Source organism: Maylandia zebra, linkage group LG3 (genome assembly GCF_041146795.1).
Source record: "Maylandia zebra isolate NMK-2024a linkage group LG3, Mzebra_GT3a, whole genome shotgun sequence".
NCBI lineage: Eukaryota > Metazoa > Chordata > Actinopteri > Cichliformes > Cichlidae > Maylandia > Maylandia zebra.
In genome coordinates, this window is record NC_135169.1 from 6,270,571 (window position 1) to 6,295,224 (window position 24,654).

Genomic DNA, 24,654 nt, shown 5'->3' on the forward strand with positions numbered 1-24,654 from the left:
CATAAATCTGAACAGCTCACATTAAGAAGTGGAAGAATTATTTTTTCAAAGCTTGGAACAGAAATTCGCAACTACATGAGCCTTCAAAGTGGAACATGTGGACTGTTCCTTTATTACTACCACTGAAGGCCACGCCCCTCTGGTCATGTGATCATGTGGTTTGTAGGACGCTCCTCTTCCTCAGAGGATCCACCTGTGCTTCCTCTCCTCTCTCCTCCACCTGTTACAGTGAGGGAACGTCCTCCATGATGGAGGAGCTGCTGGAAAGTGCTGAGAGTTTCCTCCAGAGTGAGACCTCTGTCACAGTTCAGAGGATCTACGGCAGCAGAGACCTTCATGGACACTAAAAGTCTCAAACACACAACAACAACATCACACTGACTCCACTCTGACATCACTGATCAATAATCAAAGAACACACAGATCAAACTGATTGATCAGCCATCAGAGGAGTCGGATCAATGGAGCTGCTTCTGTTCCTGATGTCCCCTGTTTGATCCTGGACCTGAACTCTCCCTGCAGAGGAGACACAAGACAGTCAGAGACACACACACACACACACAAACACACACACACACACACGCTCTCACACACACGCTCTCACACACACACACACACACACACACACACACACACGCACTCACACGCACTCACACGCACTCACACACACACACACGCACTCACACACACACACACACGCACCCATGCAGACATACAAACCTCTGACTTTGAGCTGCACTGTTTTGTATCTCCTGGTGAAGAAGGTGAAGATGTCTCCACGACTCCAGACTCCACATCTGTATCTCCCACTGTCTCTCTCTGTGGGCTGTTTCAGGGTCAGACTGAGGTCTCCAGTTTTCAGCAGGTCTTCATTCATCTTCGTTCGGTCTCTGTAAACCTGGTGCTGTTCTTCAGGCTGGTCAGAGCCGTTCTTATACAGGTGAAGCTTGTTGTATGAACCCACCTCCCACCACTTCACTTTAGTATCTTCAGGCAGGTTTTGTGTGGTGTTGAAGGGCAGCTGGACAGACTCCGCCCCCTCCTCCACCTCCACCTGACACACTGAGAGGACAACAAACACAACATGAGCTGTACAAAGTGTGATTGGTGTTCAGAGCATCATGTGACTCTTGTTCTGCACTAAATGAAGCGATGGAGTGGCGCCTCCTTCAGGCAGAGAAACAGCTCATGGAGAGAAATAATTATTAGAGCAAAAACAAGAGTGGAGCTGCAAATAAGGCCGAGAGGAACGCTGCAGAAAACTGTTCATGTGTGAATTCATCACTTCATAGATTTCTTTGAGCACTAAAATCAGAGCTGCTTCTATTTCTAATATGACAGCTGTACATTAGAGCTGCAACACTTTAAATGTGAGCCATAAAAACATGATGCTCTACAAGTGCATTCAGCTCTGACACTGTCACATCATACTCCCTAAATACAGACAGCACATAGACTGCCCCACCAGGGACAACATCATACTGGATCACTGCTACACCACTCTAAAAGATGCCTATCGCTCTGTGCCCCGGGCAGCTTTGGGACATTCTGATCACTGCATGGTCCATCTTATTCCAGTTTATAGGCAAAAACTCAAATGTGCCAAGCCTGTAGTCAAAACTGTGAAGAAGTGGACTAACGCAGCAAAGCAGGAACTGCAGGACTGTTTTGACTGCACTGATTGGACTGTTTTTGAAGCTGCATCTGAGAACCTAGATGAGCTCACGGACACTGTGACATCATACATCAGTTTCTGTGAAGACGTGTGTGTGCCAACAAAGACCTTTTGCACATACAACAACAATAAACCATGGTTCACTCCTAAACTCCAACATCTTCGTAAGGCCAAGGAGGACGCCTACAGAAGTGGTGAAAGGGCCCTGTACAAGCAAGCCAGGAACACACTGACCAAGGAGATCAAAGCAGCTAAAAGGATCTACTCCCAGAAGCTGGAAGAACGGCTCTCAGCCAACGACCCTGCGTCAGTGTGGAGGGGCCTGCAGGAAATCACCAGCTACAGACGCCCCCCACCCACTATTGAAGCAATCAAAGACCTGGCCAACGAGTTAAACACTTTCTATTGCAGGTTTGAGACGGACAGACTCCCACGCCCCACCCTCCCCAGGGACATTGCTTCAGACACTGACCCCCAACACACCTTCCACCTCTCCCCCCTTCACCCTGCCCCTCCCCAATCAAGACTCAACGACCACCCCCACCCTCCCCAATCCAGACTCAACGACCTCCACCACACCTCTCACCCCCCTTTCCTCCTCCCTGAAACTCAGAATACACACTGAGGATGTGAGCCGACTATTCCAGAAACAGAAGCCCAGGAAAGCCCCCGGACCAGATGGCGTCTCACCCTCCTGCCTCAAAACCTGTGCTGAACAGCTGGCTCCCATCTTTACTCGCATCTTCAACAGATCCCTGGAGCTGTGAAGTTCCCTCCTGCTTCAAACGCTCCACCATCATCCCTGTCCCCAAGAAACCCACCATCACAGGACTGAATGACTACAGACCTGTCGCCTTGACGTCTGTGGTCATGAAATCCTTCGAACGACCGGTGTTAGCCCATCTGAAAGACATTACAGGCCACCAGCTGGACCCTCTGCAGTTTGCCTACCGGGCAAACAGGTCGGTGGATGATGCAGTGAACACGGGGCTGCATTACATCCTGCAACACCTTGACCGCCCGGGAACTTATGCCAGGGTCCTGTTTGTGGACTTTAGTTCGGCTTTTAACACCATTGTGCCTGAACTTCTTTCCTCCAAACTCTCCCAGCTCAGCGTGTCACCAGCTACCTGTCAGTGGATCACCAGCTTCCTGACAGACAGAAAGCAACAAGTGAGGCTGGGGGAGATCACCTCTGAAACCCGGTCCCTCAGTATTGGTGCCCCCCAAGGATGTGTCCTCTCACCACTACTGTTCTCCCTCTACACTAACGACTGCACCTCCAAGAACTCGGCTGTCAAACTCCTAAAGTTTGCAGATGACACCACTGTCATTGGCCTCATTCAAGATGGTGATGAGTCTGCATACCGGCAGGAAGTTGAGCGGCTGGTACTCTGGTGCAGTCAGCACAATCTGGAGCTCAACACTCTTAAGACTGTAGAGATGACAGTGGACTTCAGGAGACATCCCTCAACTCTGCTCCCCCTCACCATATCAGACAGCCCTGTGTCAATTGTGAAGACCTTCAAGTTCCTGGGTACAACCATCTCCCAGGACCAGAAGTGGGAGACCAACATCAACTCCATCCTCAAAAAGACCCAGCAGAGGATGTACTTCCTGAGACAACTGGGGAAGTACAGTCTTCCACAGGAGCTGCTGATCCAGTTCTACACTGCGGTCATTGAGTCTGTCCTGTGCTCCTCCATCACAGTCTGGTATGGAGCAGCCACTAAACAGGACAGGAGCAGACTGCAGCGGACTGTACGGGCAGCAGAAAGAATCATCGGCACCCTCCTGCCCTCCATCCAGGATCTGTACCTCTCAAGAACCAGGAAACGGGCAGGGAAAATCATCACAGACCCCTCACACCCTGCACACAGACTTTTTGATCTGCTGCCCTCTGGCAGACGGTACAGAAGCCTGCAGACCAGGACCACCCGACACAGGAACAGTTTCTTTCCCCTCGCCATCTCCCTTCTAAACAGTTGACCTGTCACACTGCTCCCACTGCCAGACTGCAGCTGCACCTTATGTACATTCTGTAGTATTCATTCCACCTCATTCATTTCTGTATTTTATGTATATAAGTTTAGATTCGTTATTTATAGTTGGTTTACACAGCTTTGTGTATGTATGTGTAATGTGTATATATAGACACTTGTGTGTGTGTGTGTGTGTGTGTGTGTGTGTGTGTGTGTGTGTGTGTGTGTGTGTGTGTGTGTGTGTGTGTGTGTGTGTGTGAGAGAGAGATTTACATTGCTGTGCTTGAGAGCCACCATCTACCGGAACCAAATTCCCTGTATGTGTCTGCACATATACTTGGCCAATAAACACGATTCTGATTCTGTTTCTGATTCTGATCATGAAGGATCAGAAATCACTTTGTTACACAAATCAAAGTCAAATCAGTTCTATTGATGGAATATTGTGTGATCAATAGACTGATCAGTTTCTAATCTGTCATCGATCAGCTGGAAATCCAGCATGTCAAACAGACAGGCAGCAGATTAGGACCAAACACAAACACAGTGAGACTTTTTCTTCACAGCAGTTGCAGGTAAACTGCAGCAACAATGCGACTCAGACAGTTTCTGTGTAACTGCAGGGCTTCCTGCGCTGCTGTTAGTCAGACACGGATCAACAGGTTGTGGATAGAAAGCAGATTCCTTCAGCAGAGGATCCATATCACACGTGAAGCATGTCGTCGGGAAACAATCAGTGAAAATGGGACACTTTGAGCCTCAAACTCTGAACATGACCTGCTGCAGACCAGCTGATGTGTTCAGTTACCATGGTGAGGAATTTCACAATAAAGGAGGCGTGCGCTCTGTCTTTTCCCGGCCCGACGCTCTGGGACGTTTTAGACAAGTTTCCTGGCAGAATACGATCCCGTCCGGAGGCCGACACCATCCTTATCCACATGGGCACCAACTGGACTCCAAACAGCGCTCCCACTTCCTCAAACTGGACTTTGTGTGTCTTTGTGAGGCTGTGAAACAAGCCCACCGTAGTGTTTGTATCTGCGGCCCCACTCCCACCTGTGGCCGTGGGGCGTTTGGGCGGCTGCTCGGCCTCCACACCTGGCTCTCCTCTGTGTGTGACTCCCACAGCCTGGGCTTTAGAGACAACTTCAATGTTTTCTGGGACAGGAGGCATCTTTCTGCAGCAGATGGGCTCCACTTCAACCAATCAGGAGCCAGATCCTCTCTGCTAACATATCACATGGAGTCCAGCAGGAAACAGTCCATCAAGTACCTGTCCACACCTGCCCACACCTGCTGACCGCTCCGTCACTGACTGACGTCCCCCAGGTCCTAGTCCCTATCACCTCAGTTCCACTCTAAACACTAATACATGTTCAGCTGGACTCGGAGCCTCTGGAGACATTTTGGATGTTCCAGTCATAATAACTAACAGGACAGTTTGTGCAAGGTGGAGGAAATCTGCTGCATCATCCCACTGATGAAGCATTCAGCTCCACCCTACAGTTTCTCTGCTGCCTCCACCCACCTTGGTTCACTTTGCTCTTCTTAATGTTGGAGCTCTGAATAGTCAGGCTTTTATTCTGAAGGATTCTACAACTTCCCATCAGCTTGATTTGATGTTTTGAACAGAAACATGATGAAACCTGGAGAGGACTGTCTAGTCTGTGAACTCTGACCCCACATATGATTGTTTCAGTCAGCCCAGAGGAAGTGGCTGGGTGGGTGGAGCTTTGGCTTCAAATGCTCCCCTATTAAGGAAGATGAAGGGTGTAGTTTGGAGGTGCTGCTTGTTAAAGTGTGAAACAGCTCCTATCTGTGCAGGTATCTCCGCCCTCCTAAGACTCCATCAGAGTTGGAGCTGAACTCTCAGATGTTTCCTGCTCCATGGTTCTTATGTGTGATCACATGATCTGAGCTGCTGATTTTAAGATCCATGTTGATGATCTTACTGACTCATTTGAGTTCCTCAGTACAGTAAATTCATTGGTTTCAAACAGCGTGTTGTTGGCCTACATATAACTGTGGGCTTCAGTATGAACTCCAGGCTTTGAGCTGATGTGTTTCTCTCTGATCATTGATGGATTCTGTTTGAGATCATTTTTCCAAGTGATCAGGCAAAAGCAGCCGTGTCAGTACGCTGACGCTCTTTTCATGAGGAAGCAGGAGAAACATGTTCATCAGTGTTTCTACCACCACTGGTGTTCCTCCTCCCTCACACACACAAACACTGAATGATCTGAACCTCCTTTGTACATCCACTTTAGATTCAACTGCACCTTTAAGATCAGGACTAAACGTGGTGCTCGCTCGCTGCCCTGGATCCACAAAGACATTCACAGTCTGAAAAGACAATGCCGGAGGGCAGAAAGGAGACGGAAGAAGGTGAATCTTCAGCTGCGTCATCAAGAAATGAAAGCATGAACGACTGCTTTCAATGAACAGGTGAAGGAGGCGAGGCTATTTCTCTCCTTTAATTCATTCTAATAAGTACAGCCCAGAGCTCTTTGGAGCTCTTTGGAGCTCATTGGAGCTCAGTGGAGCGTCTGAAATCCTGCAAGTTTTCATCAGATTACGGCATCGAGTGAGGAACGTCTCCACTTTCTAAACTTTCTGAAGCATCAAATGAATGAGAGGAAATCCAAAACAGCAGCTCCTGATTCTTTTCTTGATGTCCCCGACCCCAGCCACCATATCTGATCTTCTTTTGTGCCAGTCTCTGTGGAGGAGCTTTGAAGGACTGTGGCACAACTGAAACGCTCATCAAGCTGTGTAGATATGATTCCTCCAAAGTTCCTGAGTGAAGTTTGGGATGTCCCTGCCCCTCGGCTGCTTCCAATAATGAACACTCGTCTGTCCTCTGGCTGTGTCCCAGAATACTTAAAGACAGCCTGTGTGCAAGCACTCATCAAAGATCCAGCCTCCATCCTTCTGACTACAACAATCACAGCTCAAAGTTTCCTTTTAGAGCAGAACTTTTGGAGAACACTGTCTGTCTGAAGCTTCTTGAAGCGTCACGTCCATGCTAGAACTCCACTTTGACTCTGACTGTGGATCCTGCTGAAGCTTCTCCAAATAGTGGAGAAATGAAGACAAGATCAGCAGAGCCAGCTCAACAATGTCTGCAGGTGCTAACAGGTCAATCTTTGAGACGCTGAATGTTCCCAGTTTGCTGCTGTGAAACTAGAAGTGATGACTATTATTGTAACAGCACTGCAGCTGGAACTGCTGACGGGGCTGGAGATGAACTGGATTCTGATTTCAGGGACAGTTTTGGCTTTCAGTCGTCATCAAAACACTTTGTTTCATTCATGTTGCTCTGAAGCTTTCCTTTCTTCTCATTGACGTGTTCTGAACCAATCACAGCCCTTTCCTTTACAGCGCTCTGCTTTCACCCCTCCCTGAAAGCCCAAATTCACTCTGTTTAGTTCAGCTGGAGCCGAGATGACACAGAGAGCCTTTGGTCCATGAGATCTATCTAGGAGACATCAGTAACATCAGCTTTGTGTCAGCCGTCCTGTAGAACGCTTCCATACAGCTGCTTCTGTCTCTGAGTATCTCTCAGCTTCAGCTGGGACTCCACCCAGGTGTTGGTTGGTTGTTGGCACAGAGCTGCTGCAGTGACTCACAGCTGCTTTCATCCAGTTTAGATTCAATGGTGACTTTAAGCGTGTTTCATGTATGAAAGCCAATAAAGACAGAATGAGTGGTCAGAGGTGTCATAATGATATTCATGGTCAGATTTACTAACAGTTACAAAGCTGCTGTCTGAATTTACTAAAGAGCTGCAGGTCAGTCTGGGACTGAAACACGAGGAGCAAACTGGTGCCATGCTGCAGTCACAAACATGAGCTGATGGCTGATCTGCCAGCAACGTGCTGCTTTATATACAAACATGCAGCCAATCATGGCTCTGTCAAAGCAGCCAATCAGAGGAAAGCAGCAGATGAGGGCGTGTGAGGCAGAGAGTGATTCAATTAAATTCAATTTTATTTATATAGCGCCAAATCACAACAAAAGTCGCCTCAAGGCGCTTCATAGATACAGAGAAAAACCCAACAATCATATGACCCCCTATGAGCAAGCACTTTGGCGACAGTGGGAAGGAAAAACTCCCTTTTAACAGGAAGAAACCTCCGGCAGAACCAGGCTCAGGGAGGGGCGGCCATCTGCTGCGACCGGTTGGGGTGAGAGAAGGAAGACAGGATAAAGACATGCTGTGGAAGAGAGACAGAGGTTAATAACAGATATGATTCAATGCAGAGAGGTCTATTAATACATAGTGAGTGAGAAAGGTGACTGGAAAGGAAAAACTCAATGCATCATGGAAATCCTCCGGCAGCCGGCAGAGTCGTAGGAAATGACGTAGGGAGAAGTTGGGGGTATCGCGATGCTACTCGAGAAGGGGAGATTTTTTCAGTGAGTTCTGTTTACCTCGTAAGCTGTTCCTGGTTGCCATCCTTCACGGTGATGCTCCGAGTGTTAAGTTCATGACTGAAAGTAAGTTTCCTTAAATATGTTTATTTTCCGATTCTGATGTTGGCCGCGGCTTTAGTTACATTCTACCGCATTGTAGCACCGCATTTTTTCATCTCGTAACTCGAAGCATGTGCCGCCGGCCGCCGCCATTATGTAGTAATTTTATTCGGCCACACGATCCTTTGTTTACAGTTAGAGTGGATGTTTCGGCTATGTATGACATTCTCACTGTGTTTAATTGTGACCTGTGGTGGGGCGTGGTCTGCGGTGCCGTGCGGACGCACCTGCACGGCATCCGCAATCATGCCCGCCGTGTTAAAACACGGGGACTCAGGGGTTGGTGGTTGTGTGGTGTGACGTGAATAAAATAAAGTTGGCGAAGCTGATCCGGAGGTCGGCCACGTGGCAGGTGGACGCGACGCGGTCGGTACGGTCGTGCGCCCCGGCTCGCAGGCGGCTGGGCAGATGTCCGGCAGGCACCGGCCTCTGGTGGAGGTGAGGCCACTCTGCTCACCCCGCTAACCTCGGGTTTCGGTGGCGCGGACTCCCTTAGCACGGGCACCACCGACTTATCCCGCGGCTTCTCCGCCCCTCCCGGTGGGAGCAAGTCACGCTCCCCTCGCTGCGCCTCCGGCGCTGCCTCTCCCGGCTGGAGCGGCTCCTCGGGCGCCGCCATCGCCGCTGCCTCTCCAGGCTGGAGCAGCTCCTCGGGCGCCGCCATCGCCGCTGCCTCTCCCGGCTGGAGCGGCTCCGCCGCCTTCTTCCGGGGCACAGGAACGGGCACCGGGCCCTGCAGAGCCCCAGCGGCTCCCACACGAGGTGTGGGGACAAGCGCTGTGGCAGGCTGCGTACTAGCTGGTCACAACCTGGGGGCCGGCACAGGCGCCTGCACGGACTGGATGTCCTCCACTCCAGCGCCATTGGGGAGCGCCGGTGGGGGTGGCGGTAGTGTCGGGCAGGACCGGATCAGCGCCGCCAGATTCTCCATCCTCTGCAGGTGGCGTTCAGTCTGGTCCTGCAGCTCTTCACGCCTGCGGCGCCACACCGCCGCCTGCTCCTGCTGCGTGGCCGCCAGCTCGGCCACCATTCTCGCCAGCTCCCCCCTCTGCTGGCCCACTCCTGGCTCTGCCGTGCCTCCCGTCCTGGGTTTCGGCACCACTGTAAACATACACGGCAGACCCAGTGGCATTTTGATGCTTTTTATTGAATCTTTGACGGTTGCTGTCAGATACTCAGATACAATACTCAGAGCTGCAGCTCTCCCGCTGCCCGCTCAACACCATCACAACAACCCAATCACAGGACCCAGTACAATATTTAATTCGGCGGGGCGTGATTGCGGATGCCGTGCAGGTGCGTCCGCCTCCTCTGCACGGCACCGCAGGCCACGCCCCGCCACATGACCTTTCTGTGTTTGGAGCAAGAGATGAAAGATTGGCATAGTTCAAATTATATATGTTCTGTTATGTGTATATTCAGATGGATGTGTTGGTTTATTTCATTTAATCCTTTATGTTTATCTTAGTGAAGCTGTTGCTGTATATATTTATATACTCATGGCAACTTGTTTGTTACTACAGACTGCTGGCAACACTGAGCATCTAGGTGGCAATAAAACAGCTGGTGGTGACAATCCGGCAAAGTGGAAGCCTGTTGTCCTCCTTCCTGTATCCTGACCGATACACCTTCTTGTTAGCTGCTGAACCTTAAAGAACTAGCCCTCACCAAGTGCTCCTCAACACTGTGGGACGTGTGAGGCTGACATTAATATGTCTTAAAGTGGGAGATGAAGAAATGACTCCAGGGCCCAAATCATGGAGACAAACATCAATCCACACTTCACTTTGTTTCCTGTCTCTAAAGTGGGAATATTTCAGTGTGATGAACAAACGGCCTCCAACAAATGAAGCTGATTTCCTTTTCCTGTCTTTTCTCCAGCGGCCTCAGCTTCTTCCTCTTTCCCCTGTCTTCTTCTGCAGACGCTCCTCTGTAGCTTCAAGCTGTTTCTCTTTACAAGGAGAGCTACAAACCTTTGCATCCAGCCACAAACACCCCATGGGCTCCTCTGGGTCATCACACTCAGCATTTTCACAATAAAAGCCTCATATTTATGGCTGCTCCACCCTGACATGTGACAACATCCAAATGACTGGATCAAAGTGTTTGAATGATCCCAGCAGCTTTAAAACTATTGATATTTATACATTTACACTGATTTGGACTAAACTAACAAAACTATTGATTTGATCCAAACTCACATCATGCCAGAGGCTTTTATTTTGAAGGTAGGATCATTTTAATGGTCTTCTTAGTTCATTTAAACACACAGTTGCTCCGCCTGACATTTTTGGCTTTTAGATCAAAACATCAAAGAATTTATTTTATTTGAATGAACTGAAAATAGATTCAAACTAAAAGCTTTTAGAGAATAAACTCCTACATGACCTCTGACCTTTGACCTGTATCTACAGCACTGACCTCTGACTTTCAGCTCCACCTTTCTCTTCAGCAGGATGTTTCCCTCCCTGCTGTAGACGGTGCAGGTGTAGGTCCAGTTGTCTCCATCTGTGGGGTGTTTCAGGGTCAGACTGAGGTCTCCAGTTCTCAGCAGGTCTTCATTCATCTTCGTTCGGTCTCTGTAAGCCTGGTGCTGTTTGTGAGGCTGGTCAGAGCCGTTCTCATACACGTGGACCTTATCATCATCACTGTCCATCCACTCCACTTTAGCGTCTTCAGGCAGGTGAAGTGTGGTGTTGAAGGGCAGCTGGACAGACTCCACCCCTGAATCCACCTCCACCTGGGGGACTGAGAGGACAACAAAGCACAACATGAGCTTGGATGGAGACATTTGTGTTGACTCTAACAGGCTGAATGCTGCTGCTTCACTGGGAGCTCACTGTTAGATAGAAAGTGGTCAGTGTGAAGAGGAGACGCAGCAGAAAGATGAAGACTGACAGGAAGAAAGCAGTGAACAGACTGTTGGAGCTGCTGTTAGTGGGACAGGACTTTATTCAGTCTCTGAGGACCAGATTTGACTTGATGAAGCAGAGAAACACAGTCTGAGTGTTTCTGTCACACTCACTTCATCACACAGCTCAGTTTGACAACATGTGGAAGAATTTGATAGAAGCCTTCCTTTAGTAAAAGCACCAAGAAAACACCATGAAAACACCTCACTACACACAAAACTGCAGTACTGGCAAATTGTACATAAAGTATGAAAAGTCAAAGTAAGGCCGCCTGAGACTGTTTTGTGGTGTTTTTCCTTTTTTGCTCCTCTGCAGGGGGTGCGGTCGGACTTTGGAACTGTGACCTTGGGGGGGTTGTTTCTTTTGTGGTTTTTGCTTGTTTTGGTTCATGCCTGAAGTTCATGCCACACCTGTTGGTGATCAGGGCTCGTCGGGGGAGCTACTTAGGAGAGAGTTGGAGCTCCCACCGGCGCGGGATCATTAAGCTAAGACTCCAAGTCAGTGTGTAGCATTAGGAAGTGCGGATCGTGTGTGTGTGTGTGTGTGTGTGTGTGTGTGTGTGTGTGTGTGTGTGTGTGTGTGTGTGTGCGCGCGCGCGCGGGTTCAGTGTTAACGGCTGCTTCTGTATTGTCCTGCAGGTGAAACGAGGGACCAGAAGGGCAGCACGCACAGGGTGTGCAGTAACACAACAGCGGGGAGCACGAGCACAGACGTCGGAGGGAAGCACGCACACGGGGTTCGAGGGAGCAACGGGGAGTTATTGTGTTTACAGCTTTCCACTGTAAATAAAGAGCACTGTTTGCATCGCAGAGTCTGCGTTTTGGGTCCTCCTTTCCCCACATCCCCACGGTCTGCCAGCGAGACCGTGACAATTGGTTTGACCTGTATTACTCAACACTGTTGAATGTATTACATTGTTTCTTGACATGTTTTACTGCTGAATCATGAAGAGAATGTTGTGTGCAGAGGACCTTGTGCAGATAATAGAAGAAGCAGACCACATTCCAGACCCCCACCTTTCAGAAGAGCAGAAAGACAGGGAGCCGAGGTCACAACTTAGGCGCCGTAAGAGAGAAAGAATGTGAATGTTTAGGCTTTTACGACTAGGTGGGGGCCACTAGAGAGTATAAAAAGCTGAGTAACCCGTCACCATTTTGAGACTTGCTGTGACCCTCTGCAGGCAGGTCTCCCCATCATGATGGTTCTAATGCTCATAAGTATTGAATTGTATGGAAATAAATGATTGTTGATTGAGCATTTATACACCGAGTACTGTCCTTCCTTCAGCCCAAAGATTCAAAGAATTGGGAGATTTCAACAGTATGCAAACGGCTACCAAACAGCCATCATAATTCGTCACACAATGAGAACAGGACAAATCAACAACTGACAATGACTAATTAATATTAAAATCTGTAACATAATGTATTGTTAGGAGTTTAGTCTGTTACTGTTGCTATTTTTACCATTTCTTCTTGGAGCAACTGTAACCCACATTATTTCCTCAGGGATTAATAAAGTATTCTGATTCTGATTGTTTCAGGATGACCTGCCATTATCCAATCACACATCTGCTTACCTGCATCTTTTGCTCGTTTCTCCTCCTCTTCTTTTCTATTTTTTCTAAACTGAGGACCTGATGGCTTTGAACTGTTCTTGTCCATCTTCCATTGGTTTTAATTTTGCACTCCAGTATGAACACCCATCCCTCAACCCAAGGATCACCACAACATGATCTAACACACCTACACCTTAGTTCACAGATTCACTTTGTCTAGGGTGCATTTCTGAGATTTCACACAACCCAGGATTCAAATCATGAATACATAATTGGATTGGATTATGTATTATGTTGGATTTACAACATGAATGAAATGTGCTCTATTTGGAAGCAGCCGGCCCCCCTCCCCTTTCGACGGGTTGTGTGTGAGACTTTAAATCATCAAACTGTAAATTATAAATTGTTATTGATCCCTTACCCCGAGTCCTAAAGTGTATATTTATTTTCTTACTCTTCTTATATTTATTGTTTGTTTACTTGCACTGCTGTAACTGGAGCCTCATCGTCTCGTCTCTCTATATGCTGGACTGTAGCGGAGATGACAATAAAGTTTACTTTGACTTCAGCAGCGAGCAGGTGCACCGAGGGCTCTCGCGCTCACTTCTCGTGTATAGAATTTCGAAAAAACATCGGTGCAAATTATAAGTCTGTATTATAATGTCTGCTGTTCTCGTGTTTGTTGGTTTGTTTTTATTTTGCGTTATTTTGCGAGTTGGTTATTAGATGCTGCTCCAGCCGGTCAGAGACTCCCCCACCGCCCTGCCCTCCTCTCCAAAAGCATAAATAAGAATTCTCCCTCAACCTGCAACCCACTTCTTTAAAAGCACTAAAAGCTGCTGTACGTCGCAAACGAAGGGCGCCCTTACTCCCAGCAAATGGGCGACAGAAAACCGATCGGTGCCTGTGCCATTCCCAATATGCGCTGGCTGACGTCGGGGCAGCATGAGTACGAGCATTTTTTTTTTTTTTTTTTTGCCGATGCCCGTGATGCCGCCCCCCACCACGATGCCGCCCCGGGCAACCGCCCGAGTCGCCCGTATCTAAGACCGCTACTGATTACAGGAGTGAGGTCACTTCCTGTCTGACTTCCTGCCATCAACAAACACCTGACAGCCAATCTGAGACCATCCTGAGATCAGCTGCTGACTCTGTCCCTGCTCTAATATCTACTCTTGTACAGCTTCTTTAACTTCATTCATTCTTCACTGACTGCTCTGCTCACTGTGACCATTAAAATCCCCACACCACATTATTTTCACTGCACTGGTTTCATCCACTGGTTCTGATGACAGTCTGCTACATGGGCTGTAAAAGCTGAGCTTAAACTGTCCCAGTGTACAACAATCAGCCTGTCCTCTCTGCTGGTCCTCCCCGAGTCTCTTATTAACATGACACGTCTCTGAGAGCAAACACGTCTCTGCTGCCTTCAAAGTTGCTTTCATATGTTTCCATTTGTCTGTACACTTTATTACATATGCAGTGAATCATCTTCTCTAAGCGCTGTATGAGGTTCCTGTATTTTTCTGACATCTGATGCTGACACTGAACAAATGTTTCTCGTCCTCTCCCTTCTTTCCTTTGACAGTTACTCTGTAACTTCATGTTATCGACTGCTCTGACTTCTTCTACTTCCAGCAGTTTGTAGCACAGCAGTGATGCTTCTATCAGAAACATGCTGCTTCTCCTTCATCCTCCTCTCATTGATCTGAATCAGCTGTTTTCACAGAGAAACGCTGCACAAATCCTTCACTCCACTATTTCTGTCAGCAGAGGACTCGCTCTATCATGGCTGCTGCTCCTTTTTCACTCATTTGTGCTTTGAATCCAATCTGTTTCTCATCATCACCATGAACAGGCTGCTCATCAATCAGCACATTAGCTGTAGATCAGCTGCACACTGATGAAGATGCTCAGACAGACGGGCTGGGCACACAGAGGACTTTATGATCTGTTCTTCAATTCAGTCCAACATGGATCATTTCTGCTCACAGTCCAATCATCTCTGGAAACTTGTGCTTCCATGGCACAGCTGGGCTACTTCAACAAATAGCGCTACACCTCTGGTTGTCAGCTTCACCATCGCTCTCCCCGTGGCTACAGTACAAGTGAGCTGACACATCCATCAGTGGAGGCTGTGGGCCAGTAAGGAGCAGCAGCTGCCTGCAACATGGGCTTTACATTGAAAACAGCCACAAGTCTGGGCCTAACCACGCCTTTGGACTTCTTCTTCATTCCAATGAGATTTACATTTCAGGATAACATGTGGGTGAAAAGGACCCTTAAAACATGGAGAACTATTATAAAGGAATATGAACTCGAGACCAATATTACAGTTCTTAAATGGTGTGCTTACGACTCAGAGTTCAAGCCTAATGAATTGGATTCTAGATTCAAGGACTGGACAGGTAAGGGCATAACAGCCCTGTGTAGTATAATGAAAGATGGAAAATTGTTCAGCTTTGACATGCTTAGAAAAACATTTTCATTAGAAAAACAAGACTTCTATCGATATCTGCAGTTAAGGCACTATGCTGACACGAAGATGAGAAATGTAACAATGACAAACACACGCTTGATGGAATTGTTTATAAAAAGCTATAACTCAGAAACTATTGATAGAATTGTATCATGTCTGTATAAGGGTCTAATGGATTTGAAACCACATTCAACTTCATATATTAGAACAAAATGGGAGAAGGAAGGAGGGATAAAAATATTAGAGGAAGAATGGATGGCAATATGGAGGTATCAGTGGATGTGTACCAGCTCACAAAAGTGGAGGGAATTCGGCTGGAAGTGCCTAATTAGGTACTTTATAACACCTTCTCAGAAGTCTCATTATGATGATAACCCCCCTGCTTGTTGGAGGAACTGTGGAAATCAAAGTGCAAATCACTACCATATTTTTTGGGACTGCTCTATCTTGAGGGATTATTGGAGAGAAACACATAATGCCTTACAGGATATCTTGAAATGCGAAATACCTCTCGAGAGTAAGACTATGTTCTTTGGATATATACCTCAGGAATGGCCTAAATATGATAAACATTTAATAAATATTCTACTGGTGGCCTGTAAAAAGAATATCACCAGAATAAGATAAGATAAGATAACCTTTATTAGTCCCACACGTGGGAAATTTGTTTTGTCACAGCAGGAAGTGGACAGTGCAAAAGTTATGAGGCAAAAATTTGAATACAATAAGAATAAATACAGTACACAACTGTACAGAATAGAATAAAATACTATATACAGTAGAATAAAATAAAATAAATATACAATAAGATAAAAATAGAATACAAATACAAATACTATATACAACTGAGTAAAAATACAACGATGACAGAAAGGATTATTGCACTTAGTATTATTGCATATGTATGGATGTGTGTGCTTGATCAGTTAAAGTCTTTATTATGGAGTCTGACAGCAGTGGGGAGGAAAGACCTGCGAAATCTCTCCGTCCCACACCGTGGGTGCCGCAGTCTCCCACTGAAGGAGCTGCTCAGTGCTGTCACAGTCTGCTGCATGGGGTGGGAGATGTTGTCCAACAGGGATGACAGCTTAGCCGCCGTTCTCCTGTCACTCACCACCTCCACTGGGTCCAGAGGGCATCCTAGAACAGAGCTGGCCCTTCGGATCACCCTGTTCAGTCTCTTCCTGTCCCCAGCAGAGATGCTGCCGCCCCAGCAGACCACGCCATAAAAGATAGCAGAAGCCACCACAGAGTCATAGAAGGTCTTCAGGAGTGGGCCCTCCACTCCAAACGACCTGAGTCTCCGCAGCAGGTACAGCCTGCTCTGCCCTTTCCTGTAGAGGGCGTCTGAGTTATGAGTCCAGTCCAGTCTATTGTTCAGATGAACACCAAGGTACCTGTAGCTGTCCACAGCCTCAATGTCCATACCTTGGATGTTCAGTGGTTGCAGTGGAGAATGCTTGTGCCTGCAGAAGTCTACCACCAGTTCCTTGGTTTTACTGGCGTTGATCTGGAGGTAGTTCAGCTGGCACCAGTCCACAAAGTCTTGGGTCAGACCTCTGTACTCCTTGTCGTCCCCATCAGTGATGAGGCCGACTATTGCAGAGTCATCAGAGAACTTCTGCAGGAAGCACTGGGTGGAATTGTGGGAGAAGTCTGCAGTGTAGATGGTGAAGAGGAACGGAGCCAGAACCGTTCCCTGTGGGGCCCCCGTATTGCAGACGACCCTGTCCGACACACAGCCCTGAGTCCTCACATACTGTGGTCGGTCGGTGAGGTAGTCCAGGATCCAGGTAGTGAGGTGATGGTCCACTCCAGAGTTCACCAGCTTGTCCTTTAGAACCGAGGGAAGAATGGTGTTGAAGGCACTGGAGAAATCAAAGAACATGATTCTCACAGTGCTTCCAGCGGTCTCCAGGTGAGCGAGGGAACGATGTAGGAGGTGAATGACGGCATCATCCGCTCCAATGCCAGGCTGGTAGGCAAACTGAAGTGGGTCCAGTGATGAGCTTATTAGGCGCCGAAGCTGAGCCAGGACCAACCGCTCCAGGGTCTTCATCAGGTGGGATGTCAGAGCCACCGGCCTGTAGCTGTTGAGGTCCTTGGGGCGTGAAGTCTTTGGCACTGGTACAACACAGGAGGTTTTCCAGAGCTGTGGGACTCTTCCCAACCTCAGGCTCAGGTTGAAGAGGTGCTCCATCACCCCACACAGTTGGTCCGCGCAGGACCTGACGACCCTCGAGCTGATGCCATCTGGACCCGCTGCCTTCTTGCCATTAATCCTCCTCAGTTCCCTCCTAACCTGGGTGGTTGAGAGAGACAGGCTGGAGCCTTGTGTTGAGTGTGTATTGGATGCTGTTGTTGGGGGTGGGGAGGAGTGAGCAGGGTGAATAGAGGAGGTGTGAAGTGTCTGAGGTGGAACAGCAGCAGTGGGGGTGGGTGAGTCTGCAGCCGATGTTGCAGACTGCCTCATGGCTGAATCAAATCTGTTGAAGAAATGATTCAGTTCATTTGCCCATCTCACATCCCTCCCAGGCAGAGAGTTCTGCTGTTTGTGGCCCGAGATGGTTCTGAGGCCTCTCCAGACTTCACCAACGTTGTTTTGTTGAAGCTGGTTCTCCATCTTCTGCCTGTAGCTCTCCTTCCCATTCCTTATCAGTCCCCTCAGCTCTCTCTGCACCCTTTTCAACTCCTCTTTGTCTCTGGATTTGAAGGCCCTCCTCTTCTGCTTGAGGACGGTTTTAATTTCTGGGGTAATCCAAGGTTTGTTGTTGGAGAAACACCGTACAGTCCTGGTAGGTACAGTGTTATCCACACAGAAGTTTATATAGTCAGTAATGCATGTAGTAAGGTTGTCGATGTCCTCTCCGTGGTCATCACAAATCACCTCCCACACAGTCGACTCAAAACAATCCTTAAGAGCCTCCTCGCTCTCCTCTGACCATCTCTGTACTGTGCGGGTGGCTGGTGGCTCCCTGCGCACTAAGGGCTCATACACAGGGACAAGGTGCACCAGGTTGTGATCAGATCTGCCCAGGGGAGGGAGAGGTGATGAACTGTATGCCTCTTCTGCATTGGCATACAGTAAGTCCAGTGTTTTATTGACTCTGGTTGGGCAGGTCACATACTGGGTGAAGGTGGGCAGTGTGGAGTCCAGTGAGGCATGATTAAAGTCCCCTGATATTATGAGAAGGGCTCTCGGTGATTGTGTTTGCAGTCTGCTGACCACAGAGTGGAGAGAGTCACAGGCTGCATCCGCGTTGGCCGAGGGGGGGGCATACGCTGTTATCGCGATAACATGCGAGAACTCCCGGGGCAGGTAGTACGGACGCATGCTAACGGCTAACAGCTCAATGTCTCTGCTGCAGAGTTGTTCTTTCACAGTGATGTGCCCAGGGTTACACCATCTGTCGTTCACAAAAACTGCCAGTCCCCCTCCTTTCCTCTTACCGCTGTCTCTGGTCCTGTCCGCTCGCAGCAGCTGGAATCCCGGTAGTGTCACGCTTGTGTCCGGAGTTAGCGATGTTAGCCACGACTCCGTTAGCATCATGATGCTACATTGCCGGTACTCCCTCTGTGACCAGGTTAGCGACGTGAGCTCATCCATCTTATTGGGCAAAGATCTTACGTTTCCAATAATTACAGAAGGAAGAGATGGTCGATAACGTCTCCTTCTCGGGCGACGGCGCTCCTTCCCAGCACGACACCCCCGTCTTTTCCTCCTCAGCTCGCCTGGAATATCGGGTCTGTCCGCCGGCAGTACCGCTGCAGGACGCAGCGCTAACAGCTGATCCTTACTGTAAACAAAGGATCTCTGCTCTGGGTCCCCAGACACGGGTGAAAAAAGTAGAAATAAACTGAGAAAAACGACCAGGACTAGCACAAAACGGTAGAACATGGTTGCAGAGTCTAATTACTAATACGTTAGTTATAAAAAAAAAATTACGAGAAAAAAGATAAGAAAGAAAGAAACTCAGAATGAGCAGAGCTGCTGTAACAGGCTGCCGCACACGGGGGGCGCCGGAAGAGCAAATGTTTATCCCCAGAAAGCCCAAACATAAGTACATGGATGGAAATCACAATGGAAATCTATAACATGGAAAAGATAACAGCTTCTGTTAACCACAAGCTGGAGAAATTTACATCATACTGGGAAAACTGGGTCAAATATATCACGCCTCATAGGCCAGATTTTATTATTACAAACCAATAATTATGATGTATGTATATATATTTATAGGATCACCCCCTACCAACACATGCGGTTTTTTTTTTTGTTTTTTTTTCTTCTCTTTTTTTTTTTTTAGGTTTGTTAGTTTTGTTTTTTGTTTTTCATTTTCGGATTATGTGATGGTTTCAATTGCTTCTATAGTTGTAAGTATTCTTCCTTTATGACTTGGATGTAAATTAAAATACTATTTCAGTATCTAAGGCAGATAACCTAAGTATGAAGAATGCTTACATGATGTACATATTGTGAATGCCTGCTTCTGAAACCTTAATAAAAATATGAATTTTTAAAAAAAAAAAAAAGAGATTTACATTTCAGGGAGTTCCCCTGGAAAAAGAGCCATTTTGAAAGCTGTTTGCTGACTTCATCAATAATCTGCTTCAGTCATCCAGATGAGAATCCTGAGAATGGAGCAGCCCTGATAGCAGCTCATAGGATCACAGTGTTTTTCATTCAGCTGGTTGATTTCACAGGTTAGGAGGTGAACAATCTAACTGTGCTCCTCCTTCCACCTTTGGACCACTCATTTAGTGACAGCCAGGATGTGACAATCAGCTGTGACACAGGAAAACATGAGGTGGGAAACTCTGGAGAAGATCTGCTCTTCTCTACAGGGAGGCTCGCACATCTAATCTGCTCACCATCACTCAACTCACTTCAACAACATGCTGACTCAGTCATTTCTGCACGTTTCCTCATGTTACAGCCCTGACTTCAGTTCAGCTGAGGAGGAGATGAGGGAGGAGAGAGCAGTGGTGGAGGAGGCAGATAAGGAAGAAGAGGAGGAGAAGATCCAAAGAGGAGGCAGGGGGAGAGGCTCAGGAACAGTTAGATCAGAGACTTTGAGCCATCATGGACTCCCACTCCTTCCATCCAGCCCTGTGTGGATCAGCAGCTCCAAAATGTCTGCTCACTCATGTTCTTCCTGTCTGTGCTCTTCTTTCATTTCACTCATTATATATGAGCTGCTCCTAAATCACACTGGATATGGATTTTCTGTCCATCCACACTAATTCTCTTCATCCTCACCTGATTGTTTGGATGCTCTTTGACAGCACATTGAAAATCCTCACAGTGACTTCTATTGCCACACTGACTGGACACATACAAAGTTGAAGGCTTCATGTGTTTGGCACAAATAATACTTTGGTAGGTCTGAGTTGTGTTTTGAACCATCTCTCAGGACCAAAGTCTTTTTGCTTCCTTCAAAAAGAGCTGAAGGCTTTTTACCTCACAGTTTGTCCTTTGATATTATTGGATGATGGACTGTGGGAAACACAAATGTGCACTTCTTAATGGCTCATATGTGCTGTGAAAGAGCTCTTTGTGATCTTGAAGCTTTTCAATAGTTTTTCTTTGGCTGTTTGTAAAGTTTTCTGTGTGAACTCTCAGGAATCTGGAGCAGTCTAATAGAAGTCTACTGCTGCGCTCAAATATCACAAAGAGCTGTGACAGCAGAGAAACACATGACCATCCTCCAAATATCATCTAGAAATAGAAATGTGTCCACTGTGGGACGTGTGAGGCTGACATTAATATGTCTTAAAGTGGGAGATGAAGAAATGACTCCAGGGCCCAAATCATGGAGACAAACATCAATCCACACTTCACTTTGTTTCCTGTCTCTAAAGTGGGAATATTTCAGTGTGATGAACAAACGGCCTCCAACAAATGAAGCTGATTTCCTTTTCCTGTCTTTTCTCCAGCGGCCTCAGCTTCTTCCTCTTTCCCCTGTCTTCTTCTGCAGACGCTCCTCTGTAGCTTCAAGCTGTTTCTCTTTACAAGGAGAGCTACAAACCTTTGCATCCAGCCACAAACACCCCATGGGCTCCTCTGGAGCATCACACTCAGCATTTTCACAATAAAAGCCTCGTATTTATGGCTGCTCCACCCTGACATGTGACAACATCCAAATGACTGGATCAAAGTGTTTGAATGATCTCAGCAGCTTTAAAACTATTGATATTTATACATTTACACTGATTTGGACTAAACTAACAAAACTATTGATTTGATCCAAACTCACATCATGCCAGAGGCTTTTATTTTGAAGTTAGGATCATTTTAATGGTCTTCTTAGTCTGTTCATTTAAACACACAGTTGCTCCGCCTGACATTTTTGGCTTTTAGATCAAAACATCAAAGAATTTATTTTATTTGAATGAACTGAAAATAGATTCAAACTAAAAGCTTTGAGAGAATAAACTCCTGCATGACCTCTGACCTTTGCCCTGTATCTACAGCACTGACCTCTGACTTTCAGCTTCACTTTTCTCTTCAGCAGGATGTTTCCCTCCCTGCTGTAGATGGTGCAGGTGTAGCTCCTGGTGTCCCAGTCTGTGGGGTGTTTCAGGGTCAGACTGAGGTCTCCAGTTTTCAGCAGGTCTTCATTCATCTTCGTTCGGTCTCTGTAACGCTGGTGCTGTTCTTCAGGCTGGTCAGAGCCGTTCTCATACACATGGACCTTCCTGTTGTGTGGTCTGAGGATCTTGTAATTGTCCATCCACTCCACTTTAGCGTCTTCAGGCAGGTGAAGTGTGGTGTTGAAGGGCAGCTGGACAGACTCCACCCCTGAATCCACCTCCACCTGGGGGACTGAGAGGACAACAAAGCACAACATGAGCTTGGATGGAGACATTTGTGTTGACTCTAACAGGCTGAATGCTGCTGCTTCACTGGGAGCTCACTGTTAGATAGAAAGTGGTCAGTGTGAAGAGGAGACGCAGCAGAAAGATGAAGACTGACAGGAAGAAAGCAGTGAACAGACTGTTGGAGCTGCTGTTAGTGGGACAGGACTTTATTCAGTCTCTGAGGACCAGATTTGACTTGATGAAGCAGAGAAACACAGTCTGAGTGTTTCTGTCACACTCACTTCATCACACAGCTCAGTTTGACAACATGTGGAAGAATTTGATAGAAGCCTTCCTTGTCACGGCTGGCGGAGTGAGCCGTGTGGTGTGGAGGGAAGGGAGGACCCAAAATGCAGCAGTGACTGATGATACGAGTGATGTTTATTTACAACGTGACAATGGCAGAAACAGGCAGTGAGGCATGACAAAACTACTGAAGAAACCTAAACTGGGAGAACTAAATGACAAACCTGAGACCATACAAAAGGGGTGCGGGGCAGAGAGACGCAGAGACAGGAACACCATAGAACGCAGACGAGCCGACAACGAACACAGACCGACACCCACTAAATATACACACACAAGGTAATCAGGTAATCACACACAGGAGGGAAGAACAGCTGAACGTAATACACATGAGGACCGGAGGAGACAAGCTGAACACAATGACAACAGAAACAGACTTTCAGAACAAAACAGGAAATCTAGAACACGAGCCTTCAAAGTAAAGCGGGAAACACAGACTGATTTGCAACACAACGCAGGGACATGAACAGAGCACCAAGGACAGACACAGGTAGGGCTGAATATACATCAACTTCAGGTTCAACCCTAAACTAATACAAATCAGAATAAACACAAAACGCTGGGTCAACGACCCAGGACCATGACAGTACCCCCCCTCCAAGGGCTGGCTCCAGACAGCCCACAACAAAAACAGACGACCAACCCAGGGCGGGCGGCGGGGGCCCAGGACGGAGGGACCAACACCGAACAAAACAAGCTCCAGCGAACCGAGGGAATTGTCCAAAACAAAAACACACATGCTGGAGTACGAGAACAAAACACGGTTCAGGAGGCCGGCCCGGAGGCTGACAACTCAGAAGTCCAGGACAGTTCATCTTCTGAGGCCGGCCACGTCAGCGACGCAGATCCATAAGCCGACCGAGCGGAAGGCAGCGGTGGCGGAGTGGAGGCAGATCAGGGGGCCGACCGTGCACACGGCGGCAACAGGGAAACCGTTCAGGCGGCCGACCGTGCGGACAGCAACGGCGGCAATGACACAAGTCTGGAGGCAGACCGTGTGGACAGCAATGGCGGCGATGACACAAGTCTGGAGGCCGACCGCGCGGAAGGCAACGGCGGCGTCTAGGAGGTCGTCCATATCGACGATGACGCTCCACCAGCGGCCCGACAGACGACCGCTGATGTCGAGGCGGCAGTCTGGGACCTGATGGCGGCCGTCGTAGCACCAGACGAGACCGAAGCAGAGGCTGGACCAGGCGAAGCTGAAGCTGGACCAGAAGAGGCTGGACCAGGCAAAGCTGAAGCTGGACCAGACGAGGCTGAAGACGCTGAAGCTGGACCAGACGAGGCTGAAGACGCTGAAGCTGGACCAGACGAAGCAGAGGCTGAAGCCGCAGCGGGCGAGGATGATGAGGCTGAAGGCTGGACGGGCTCCTCGTGCCCCCCAGCTGACGAGTCTTGGGGCTGGACGGGCTCCTCGGGCCCCCCAGCTGACGAGTCTTGGGGCTGGACGGGCTCCTCGGGCCCCCCAGCAGGCGAAGCAGGAGGCTGGACGGGCTCCTCGGGCCCCCCAGCAGGCGAAGCAGGAGGCTGGACGGGCTCCTCGGGCCCCCCAGCGAAAACAGTCTCTGGACCAGTGGGCACCGGGGCCCCTGGAACACACAGGTCAGAACCAGCAGGCGCACGGGCCTCTGGCAAGGACAGGTCAGAACCAGCAGGCGCACGGGCCTCTGGCAGGGACAGGTCAGAACCAGCAGGCGCACGGGCCTCTGGCGAACACAAAGCGGACTGCGGCTGCACAGAGCAGTGACTCAGCTCAGGCAGCGACAGCCGGATGCAGTCCTCAGCTGGCTTCTTAACCTCCAGGGGTCCAGAGTCGGCTGGGGGCTGGAACCCAGCCTCTGGGGAGGCCCTGGAGTGCGTTACAGTCTCTGTACTGGCCAGCTGTTGCGGACTGATTACTGCGTTTTGTGGTGCGTCTCTCTGCTTGACATGAACAGGTGAAAAACAGTGCTTTCCGGGTCGGATGGACTCAACTTGTAGTACTGGAGGAGTAGGTGAAGATGACGGCTGAGCTGATAATAAGGCTGATGAGTCTCTTGCCAACTGAGCTATTGACCAGGCTATGGACTGTAACATAGGTCTGGCTGTGACTGTAATGGAGGTGACGATTGAGCGGCTAACTGAGTTAGCGACTGCTGGGCAGCTAACCGAGCTACCGGCTGGGCAGCTGACTCAACAAACACAGCCCTGGAATAAACAGTCATGCGAGCTGGCGAAACAGACGGAGCGTCTTTTCCACTCACCACAGCCGGCAGTTCCGAAGTCCTATTCCCCGGCTGTGTGGCGACGCGCCGACAGCGCGATCGTCGCTTCCTCTCGGGCAAAGCCTCCGGCGGGCCGGG

General features: G+C 48.5%; 2 protein-coding genes across 2 annotated transcripts in view; both read right to left on the reverse strand.

Annotated features, from left to right (window-relative positions):
* Window positions 1-135: 135 nt before the first annotated feature.
* LOC143414542 (butyrophilin-like protein 2) lies at window positions 136-22,258 on the reverse strand. The gene is made up of 4 exons (XM_076879187.1): window positions 21,624-22,258; window positions 10,615-10,941; window positions 721-1,062; window positions 136-516 (listed from the first exon to the last, which is right to left on the reverse strand). The coding sequence occupies exons 1-4, from the start codon at window positions 22,009-22,011 to the stop codon at window positions 425-427; spliced, it is 1,149 nt and encodes a 382-aa protein (XP_076735302.1). The 5' UTR covers window positions 22,012-22,258; the 3' UTR covers window positions 136-424.
* An 862-nt stretch (window positions 22,259-23,120) lies between these two features.
* LOC112432613 (uncharacterized) overlaps window positions 23,121-24,654 on the reverse strand; it is a 33,739-nt gene continuing 32,205 nt past the window's right edge. Inside the window, exons 6-7 of the mRNA XM_076882087.1 lie at window positions 24,110-24,294; window positions 23,121-23,453 (exon numbers count right to left, since the gene is read on the reverse strand). Coding sequence (XP_076738202.1) covers window positions 23,121-23,453; window positions 24,110-24,294 — 518 coding nt within the window. The remainder of the gene's footprint in view (window positions 23,454-24,109; window positions 24,295-24,654) is intronic.

Coding starts and splice junctions, on each gene's coding strand:
- LOC143414542 (XM_076879187.1), bottom strand. CDS start 22,011: ATGTCTCCATCCAAGCTCATGTTGTGCTTTGTTGTCCTCTCAGTCCCC. Junction 10,942..21,623: donor AGTGAAGCTGAAAGTCAGAG/GTCAGTGCTGTA, acceptor TTGTCCTCTCAG/TCCCCCAGGTGGAGGTGGAT. Junction 517..720: donor AGTGCAGCTCAAAGTCAGAG/GTTTGTATGTCT, acceptor TCTCCTCTGCAG/GGAGAGTTCAGGTCCAGGAT.